At 37.5% G+C, this 10244-nt stretch overlaps 1 protein-coding gene across 1 annotated transcript; it reads right to left on the bottom strand.

Annotated features, from left to right (window-relative positions):
• Positions 1-888: 888 nt before the first annotated feature.
• LOC139080985 (trafficking protein particle complex subunit 13-like) lies at positions 889-3043 on the bottom strand. The gene has a single exon (XM_070604215.1). The coding sequence runs from the start codon at positions 1812-1814 to the stop codon at positions 1050-1052; it is 765 nt and encodes a 254-aa protein (XP_070460316.1). The 5' UTR covers positions 1815-3043; the 3' UTR covers positions 889-1049.
• Positions 3044-10244: the final 7201 nt, after the last annotated feature.

Genomic DNA, 10244 nt, shown 5'->3' with positions numbered 1-10244 from the left:
GAGAATAATTTTTTAAAAAAAGATAGCATTGAAAAAATTCTATTACATACTTCATCATACTAGCCTCAACCATGATTAGGAGATCAGTTTTTGTGGAGACAGAGGTAGGAACACATCCTTGCTCTTCCACTCATTGGTTAGGTGAACATTTTGGTTTAGAGTTCCAGATCCCATACCAAAAGGAATCCACTAAATCTACCTAAGAAAGGAAGTGGCACATTTTAAGTATAAAAAAAAGAAGGCTGATTTTTGACTTGGAATAAAAGGGGAAGAACTCATTATGCTAATTGTTAAGAACCAACTGAGTAATCCAAGTAGTATTCGCCAGTGCCCCTGCAAGAACAACGACTGATGAAAATAAACCAACTCTGCAGTTCATAGAATTTTACCAAAACAAGTAAATGAAAAAGAGCCAATTCATTGTGTCACATAAATGCAAGATTACAGCCCCAATAATTTGGAATACTATTAGAAAAGATTGTGTCCTTTCCAAGTAGAAAATGTCAAAAAATTTAAATAATGAGGACCATCCTGAATTATATTAAGCACTGTCATTAATAGTTCTCTGTTGACTTAAAAGGAGAGAGGAAAAAAATAAAAGAATAAGTTGAAGTCTTACCAAGTAACCCATAATAATTATTTTAATTAAATTATCAATATATTTCTAAGATTTTAGATTCAATGCCAGCTTTACTGAACCAGAAAGTGTGGAATGCTATTAAGGATTTCTGGAAAGCAGGAATAATCATTTTTAAATGGTGGCTGCATTGCAAAAAAAAAAAAAGTGCAATGGCTACCTGTAATGACCTTAATGAAGTCATAAATATTAGGAAATATATAAGGGTAGAATTAGGAAGTACTTTGTATAAGATGAAAATCAACAGATTGTTCTTTTTGAAATCAACGAATGTTTAATTCTCAAAGGCATTTATGGTCTCAAAGGAAGTAAATGAAAATAATCTGCCTGTTTATTTGCTATTAGTTGATCATTTTGTTGCTGACATAAGCTTTGTGAAACTCCCTGGAAAGCATAACACTGGAAATTTTCTTCAGCTTTTCATTTTAATCATGGAAGATATTACACAGACTTTTGCAACATCATCACAGACATATGTTTTCTTTAATAACTTTTCTGTTATCCATATGCCAGAGACACTTTGCAGGCCCAGTTTTAAGGACAGTAGTGTCAGAGTAAAGTGGAGAGATGAATTTGGTGGCAGCTTTCCAAGATACCTTCCTGAACTTCCACACCAACGAATAGAATCTGTATCACACGTCTTCAAAAACAATTTCATTTTCCTATCACCACAGTTTGTTATCTTACAGGTAATATGAAAAGGCTCTTCTAGAATTACAGTATCTGGGATTGTCTCCAAAGATAGCTTCATGTTTCCATAAACTAGGGCCTCTCTTTCAAGTTGGATTGTCCGTAGTATTGCCATTTCACCTGGATTTCTTTTCCACTCTATGTCCAATTTTCCCATTTCTGTTAGTCCCCTAATGGTACCAGCTTTCTCTGAAAATTCCTGCTTGAGCTGAAGGTGGTATAAATACTGGCGTCCTTCCATTGACTGCAAAATTGGTCTCGTTCCAAAGGTGCACTCATCTTCTCCAGCCTGATTAACGGTATTTAATTCTGCCCCAGTGTACATTTCAGATGGCTTTAAGGAAACCTTTTGTATAAAGACAGTTGAAGATGAAATATTCTGAATCTGGACTTCAAGAAATAAATCACTCATCTCTGAACTATAAAACTTGGTTTTAACTTCCAATGGTGTGAGGAAAGAAAATAAGCACAGTTTCCTAAAAAACATCTTTCCTCCACACTGTGTTGAATAGATACCTAACCCACAGAGGCAACTCTTCCAGGGTCCATTATTTTGTCATGAATGACATCATCGACACAACAATTGGATGCAAGTTCTACCACAGTAGCCATGGAGACCAAAAGATATAAAGGCTGAGTACTTGTCTGATCAGTGTTTTCAATATGGTTTTGTACAACTTAATTGCAATCATTGGAAATTCACATATAAATAGAATTTTTTTCCCCTCAGAAGTGTATTTCTAAGGATTTATGATGAAGTCAAACTTTTCTTCAAACATTGACATTTTTGGTGGAGGGCCACCTGTCATGAGCTGGTTAGAGAAATTACCAGGTAAGTCACTATTTCCACATGTGATTGGAAAGTTGGTGAATAAACTATGCTTATTAGACAGCATCATTTTGAGTGTCAGAAAGATCTGTCTGGGTGGATTCCCTTCCATTTTGACAAGAATTTTGCCCCACTGATTTAGAAAGCACCTGGGGTTAGTTTTAATCAGGTATAGAAAGATGACAGACTTGGAGACAACTGCTTTTGAAAGAAGAGTTTATTACTTATAGTTCCCAAGAGAAGGGGGCATGGCATGCCACATAGGGCCACATGGAGATGCACCAGGGTCAGTTAAGAGGCAGAAGGAGTGAGAGGAATGCATGGATGCAAGTCTTTATTGGGATTTCTGTGAGAAAGGCAAGGTAGAGAGGAGTAATCAGATTAGGATTGGCTAGTTTTAATGTCAGCAGGCTCCTGGTTGTAGGGACTTCCTCCAGTTGCCTGAAACCTGTACCTGAGGTGATAGTAAGGCAGGGAGATAGTGGATCAACCTGTGAGAGTTCCATAAAGGAGGTAGTTGGTTAGTACAGGCTCTGGACTAATTGCTTTGCATATGAAAGGCATTCTTACAGGGCAGTCATATGCTACCTAGAGGAATTAGCTTGCCCTTGGAAGGGCAGTCTCTCCCTGGCCATCAAGGCTGCAAGATGTCAAAGCATCATAAAATACAGACAATTTAAGAAAACATGAATAATACACCCACTGGATGTGATCACTGAGGCTAAGAGGTACAGGCTGGCCCAGAAACAATCAAGAAGAATGAGGCACAAAGGAAAGGACCTGGCCTCCAAACAACTCCTATATCAGTCAGAGTTCAATGTGAGAAGTAGAACTAGTAGGAGATATAGATGATAGATAGATAGACAGACATATAGATACTTATTATAGAGATTTAGTTTACGCAATTTATGAGGGCTAGCAGTCCCTGTAATGCTGTCTCTGCCTCTGATACAAGTGGTTGAAGCCCACAGGGCCGGCAGGAAGGGAAGATCATGAGAAGGCTGGAATCTCATGAACACAAGCTGGAAGACAACAGAATAGTCTGAAACTCATGTCCGTTCTCAATGTCTTTGAGTTTGGTGGCGATAGTATCCTGCAGAAGCCTGGGCCCTTTGTCCTAGAGCTGTACACGCATAACTGGCCCCGCTGCTGCTTCGTCCTGAGTTGATTCAGCAGATAGGCAATAATGTGTTTATGCTACCACACATGGCTGCTACCTCCCTTCCACCTTCCAGAATCTTGGGAGAATCTCCCTTGTGGCCCACTCCAACTGGAAATGTATAACTCATGGAATTCTGGGGAGGGTAGTTCATCCTAGCAAAGTTGATGCATTGCAAAATTTATCAATAACCTCTATCCCTGCCACCATACCCACTTTATTCATGAGCCCATTGGGAAATGAGAGGTGTGGCTAGTGAAGAAGCCTGACTGATATCCACAGAATGGACCATCCTATCCACCTGATTAATGAAATTAATTTCCACAAAATTGTGAATATTCCAGTTTTCCTCCTGCTGTTGATTTTTAATTACATACCATTGTGTTCAGAAAAGATACTTGATATGATCTCAATCTTCTTAACTTTCTAAGACTTTTGTTGTGGCCAAACATATGATTTATTTTAGAGAATGTTCTGTGTGTGCTTGAGAAGAATGTATATTCTGATGTTGTTGGATAGAAAGTCTGTATGTGTCTGTAATGTCCATTTGGTCTATAGTGTTGTTCAAGTCCACTGTTTCATAATTGATTTTCTGTTTGAATGATCTATCCATTGTTTAGGTGGATTATATAATTATCCTGCTGTTATTATATTGCTGTCTATATTTCCCTTTAGATGTGTTCATATTTGCTTTACACATTTAGGTGCTCCAATGGTGGCTGTATATATATTTCCATTTGTTATATTCTCTTGAATAATTGACCCTTATATAATTATGTAGTGACCTTTTTGTCTCTCATGACTGATTTTGACTGAAAGTCTATTTTGTCTAAGTATAGCCACCTCTGCTCTTGTTCAGTTATCATTTGTATGGAATATCTTTTTTTTATCCCTTCACTTTCAGCCTACATGTGGTCTTAAAGGTAAAGTGAGTCTCTTATAGGTGGCATAGTGTTGGATCTTATTTTTTTAATCCATTCAGCCACTCTATGTCTTTTGATTGGAGAATTTAATCCGTGTACATTTAAAGTAATCATTGATAGGTAAGATCGTCCTATTACCATTTTGTTAATTGTTTTCTGTGTTGCTCTTCCTTTGTTTCTCTCTTGCTGTCTTTTTTGTGATTTGTTGATTTTTTTGTAATAGGATACTTTAAGTCATTTGTCTTTAGTGTATCTACCAGAGGTTTCTTCCTTGTGGTTGCCATGAGTTTTACATAAAACATCTTAGAGATCTCATCAAGATGGAGGCATAGGCAGACTCTGAACTCATCTCCTCCCACAAACACAACCAGGTTACAACCGTTTTCGGAAAAATTACCCTGCATAGAAAACTCAAAACTGGATAAAAAGAACTCCCACAACAAAGGACAGTGCTGGATGAGGCAGAAGAGGCAGAAATTCCTTCTGGAGAGAAAGACAGCCACCTTCAGGAGCAGCGGACCTTCACAGCTGGCCAGGCAGGAGCCACCCTAAGGTATGCAGCCCTCCCTGGAGAAGTGGGGACCTCAGTGGGGGCTCATTACCTCTATATGCATCCTTCAGAATCAGCACAACTGAGATGAAGCTCTTACTACCTGTCTTTGCTGGCTACTAACTGCAGCAGGGAATACCCCCAGAAGAGCTATCGGAGGAAAGCTGAAAAAACCTGGGTCTTAAAGGGCCCATGCACAAACTCGCCTGTCTCAGAGAGAAACTTAAAATCACCACCAAGATGTTCACCTGTGATATTCTCACCTGTCAAAGTGCTTTTTTTATTGAGTCCATAATAATTTACATCAATGTGAGATTTCAGTTGTACATTATTTCTTGACTGTCATCACATAACTGCTCCCCTTCACCCCACTGCACACCCATCCCCCTTCCCCTGATAACCACTGAACTGTTTTCTTTGTCCCAGTACTTGTTTATATTCCACATATGAGTGAAATCATCTGGTGTTTGTCTTTCTCAGACTGGCTTATTTCACTTAGCATAATTCCCTCTAGGTCCTTCCATGTTACTGCAAATGAGATGAATTTGTCATTTTTTCTGGCTGAGTAGTATTCCATTGTATGTATATACCACATCTTCTTTATCCAATCATCGGTCAATGGACACTTGGGTTGCTTCCATGTCTTGGCTATCGTGAATACTGCTGCAATGAACACAGGGGTGCATATGTTACTTTGGATTGTTGATTTCAAATTGTGTGGGTAGATACCCAGTAGTGAGATAGCTGGATCATATAGTAAGTCTATTTTCAGTTTTTTGAGGAATCTCCATGCTGTTTTCCATAGTAGTTGCACCAGTTTGCATTCCCACCAGCAGTGCATGAGGGTTCCCTTTTCTCCACACCCTCTCCAACATTTGCTATTTTTACTCTTAGTGATTATAGCCATTTTAACAGGCATAATAAGGTGGTATCTTAGTGTAGTTTTGATTTGCATTTCCCTGATGATTAGTAATGTTGAACATCCTTTCATGTGTTTATTGGCCATCTGTATTTCTTCTTTGGAAAAATGTCTATTTATCTCCTCTGCCCACTTTTTGATCAGATTGTTTGCTTTTTTATTGTTCATTTGTGTGAGTTCCTTATATATTATGGAGATTAACCCCTTGTCAGATATATGGTTTGCAAATATTTTCTCCCGATTGGTGGGTTGTCTCTTTGTTTTGATCCTAGTTTCTTTTGTGTTGCAGAAGCTCTTTAGTCTGACGAATTCCCACTTTATTTTTTCTTTTGTTTTCCTTGTCTGAGAGGACATGGTATTTGGGGGTTTTTTTCTCTTTTATTTTTTTTTTTTGTTTTTATTTTTTGCGGATGTACACCATATTTCGAATTCTGTATACATTACATCATGCTTACCACCTGAAAACTAATTATAGTGCATCCCCTCACATGTGACCCTAATCACCCCTTTTGCCCTCCCCCCTCCCCCCTTCCCCAATGGTAACCACCAGTCCAATCTCCAATGCTATGTGTTTTTTTGTCGTTTTTATCTTCTACTTATGAGTGAGACCATATGGTATTTGACTTTCTCCCTCTGACTTACTTCACTCAGCATAATACCCTCAAGGTCCATCCATGTTGTCACAAATGGCCGGATTTCGTCATTTCTTATGGCTGAGTAGTAGTCCACTGTGTATAAATACCACATCTTCTTTATCCATTTGTCCCTTGATGGGCACCTAGGTTGCTTCCAAGTCTTGGCTATTGTGTATAATGCCGCAATGAACACAGGGGTGCAAGTATCTTTATGCCTTTGTGTTTTCAAGTTCTTTGGATAAATACCCAGCAGTGGAATAGCTGGATCATATGGGAGATCTATCCTTAATTTTCTGAGGATACTCCAAACTACTTTCCATAGTGGCTGCACCAGTTTGCACTGCCACCAGCAGTGAACAAGGGTTCCCTTCTCTCCACACACTCTCCAACATTTGTTGTTTCCTATCTTGTTAATTATAGCCAGTCTAACCAGAGTGAGGTGATACCTCATTGTAGTTTTGATTTGCATTTCCCTGATAGCTAATGATGTTGAGCATCTTTTCATATGCCTGTTGGCCATCTGTATATCTTCTTTGGAGAAATCTCTGTTCAGATCTTTTGCCCATTTTCTAATCGGATTGTTGGTTTTTTTGTTGTTGAGCTGTATGAGTTCTTTGTATATTTTGGATATTAACCCCTTATCTGATATGTGGTTTGAAAATATCTTCTCTCAATTGTTAGGTTGTCTTTTCGTTTTGTCAACGGTTTCCTTTGCTGTGCAGAAGCTTTTTAGTTTGATGTAGTCCCATTTGTTCATTTTTTCTTTTGTTTCCCTTACCTGGTCAGACATGGGACTTGAAAATATGCTGCTCAGACCAATGTCATAGAGCGTACTGCCTATGTTTTCTTCTAGAAGTCTCATGGTTTCGGGTCTTACATTCAAGTCTTTAATCCATTTTGAGTTGATTTTTGTGCATGGTGTAAGGGAATGGTCTACTTTCATTCTTTTGCATGTGGCTGTCCTGTTTTCCCAACACCATTTATTGAAGAGACTCTCCTCTCTCCATCGTATGCTCTTGGCTCCCTTGTCGAATATTAGCTGTCCATAAACGTGTGGGTTTACTTCTGGGCTCTCAATTTTCTTCCATTGATCTGTGCGTCTGTTTTTGTGCCAGTACCATGCTGTTTTGGTTACTATGGCTTTGTAGTATAATTTGAAATTGGGGAGTGTGATACCTCCAGCTTTGTTCTTTTTTCTCAGGATTCCTTTGGCTATTTTGGGTCTTTTGCTTTTCCATATAAATTTTAGGATTCTTTGGTCTATTTCTGTAAAAGATGTTGTTGGAACTTTGATAGGGATTGCGTTGAATCTATAGATTGCTTTAGGAAGTATGGACATTTTAGCAATGTTAATTCTTCCAACCCAAGAGCATGGAATATCTTTCCATTTCTTTGTGTCTTCTTCAATTTCTTTCAACAATGTTTTATAGTTTTCAGTGTACAGATCTTTCACCTCTTTCATTAAGTTTATTCCTAGGTATTTTATTCTTTTTCTTGCAATTGTAAATGGGATTGTATTCTTAATTTCTCTTTCTGCTACTTCATTGTTAGTGTATAGAAATGCAACCGATTTTTGTACATTGAGTTTGTATCCCACAACTTGACTGTATTCCTTTATTATTTCTAAAAGTTTTTTAGTGGACTCTTTAGGGTTTTCTAGATATAAAATCATGTCGTCTGCAAAGAGTGACAGTTTCACTTCCTCTTTTCCAGTGTGGGTCCCTTTTATTTCTTTTTCTTGCCTGATTGCTCTGGCTAGGACTTCCAATACTATGTTAAATAAGAGTGGTGACAGTGGGCATCCTTGTCTGGTTCCTGTTCTTAGAGGGATAGCTTTCAGTTTTTCTCCATTGAGAATGATGCTGGCTGTGGGTTTGTCATATATGGCCTTTATTATGTTGAGGTATTTTCCTTCTACACACATTTTATTTAGAGTTTTTATCATAAATGGATGCTGTATCTTGTCAAATGCTTTCTCTGCATCTATTGAGGTGATCGTGTGATTTTTATTCTTCATTTTGTTAGTGTGCTGTATCACGTTGATAGATTTGCAGATGTTGAACCATCCCTGCATCCCTGGAATGAAACCCACTTGATCATGATGTATGATCTTTTTAATGTATTGTTGTATTCGATTTGCTAGTATTTTGTTGAGGATTTTTGCATCGATGTTCATCAGTGATATTGGCCTGTAATTTTCTTTTTTTGTGATGTCCTTGTCTGGTTTTGGTATCAGCATAATATTTGCTTTGTAGAAGGAGTTAGGAAGCCTCCCCTCCTCTTCAATTTTTTGGAAGAGTTTGAGAAGGATAGGTATTAAGTCTTCTTTGAATGTTTGGTAGAATTCACCAGAGAAGCCATCTGGTCCTGGACTTTTATTTTTTGGGAGGTCTTTAATTGCTGTTTTGATCTCCTTACTGGTGATCAGTCTATTCAAATTTTCTACATCTTCTTGGTCCAGTTTTGGAAGGTTGTATCTTTCTAAGAATTTATCCATTTCTTCTAGATTATCCAATTTGTTGGCGTATAGCTTTTCATAGTATTCTATTATCTTTTGTATTTCTGAGGTGTCCGTTGTAATCTCTCCTCTTTCATTTCTGATTTTGTTTATTTGAGCCTTCTCTCTTTTTTTCTTTGTGAGTCTAGCCAAGTGTTTGTCAATTTTGTTTATCTTTTTGAAGAACCAGCTCTTGGTTTCATTAATTTTTTCTATTTTTTTTGTCTCTCTTTTGTTTATTTCTGCTCTGATTTTTATTATTTCCTTCCTTCTGCTGATTTTGGCTTTGTTTGTTGTTCTTTTTCCAGTACCTTTAGGTGCACTTTTGGATTGTCTATTTGGGATTTTTCTTCTTTGTTAAGGTAGGTCTGAATTGCTATAAACTTCCCTCGTAGAACAGCTTTTGCTGTATCCCACAGATTTTGGCACGTCATGTTTTCATTTTCATTTGTCTCCAGGAATATTTTTATTTCTTCTTTGATTTCTTCATTGACCCCATCATTGTTCAGTAGCATTTTGTTCAATCTCCACATTTTTGTGCCTTTTCTGGTTTTCTTTGTGTAGTTGATTTCTAGTTTCATACCTTTGTGGTCAGAAAAGATGCATGGTGTTATTTCAATCTTCTTAAATTTATTGAGACTTGTTTTGTGGCCTAATATGTGATCAAACCTGGAGAATGTTCCATGGGCATTTGAAAAGAATGTGTATTCTGTGGTTTTTGGATGGAATGTTCTGTTTATAACTACTAAGTCCATCTGGTCTAATATTTCCTTTAAGGCCAGTGTTTCCTTATTGATCTTCTGTTTGGATGATCTCTCCATTGGTGTAAGTGGAGTGTTAAAGTCCCCTACTATTATTGTGTTCCTGTCTCTTTCTCCTATTATGTCTGTTAATAATTGCTTTATATATTTAGGTGCTCCTATGTTGGGTGCATAGACATTTATAAGTGTTATACTTTCTTGTTGGATTGTTCCCTTTATCATTATGTAGTGCCTGTCTTTGTCCCTTATTACAGTTTTTGATTTAAAGTCTATTTTGTCTGATATAAGTATTGCTACCCCTGCTTTCTTTTCTTTGCCATTTGCATGGAATATCTTTTTCCATCCTTTCACTTTCAGTTTGTGAGTGTCTGTAGGTCTGATGTGTGTCTCTTGTATGCAGCATATACATGGATCTTGTTTTTTTATCCAGTTGGCCACTCTATGGCATTTGATTGGAGCATTTAGTCCATTGACATTTAAAGTAGCTATTGATAAATATGTATTTATTGCCATTTTGTCACTTTTTCTTTTTTTGGGTGTTTCAGTAGTTCTTCTCAGTTCCTTTCTTTTTCTCTTGCTCTCTTCACTTGTGGTTTGATGGCTTTCTTTAGTAATATGTTTGATTTCTTTTGTCTTACTTTTTT

Source organism: Equus przewalskii, chromosome X, assembly GCF_037783145.1.
Source record: "Equus przewalskii isolate Varuska chromosome X, EquPr2, whole genome shotgun sequence".
In the NCBI taxonomy this organism is placed as follows: Eukaryota; Metazoa; Chordata; class Mammalia; order Perissodactyla; family Equidae; genus Equus; species Equus przewalskii.
This window is presented reverse-complemented; position numbering and strand designations above follow the sequence as displayed.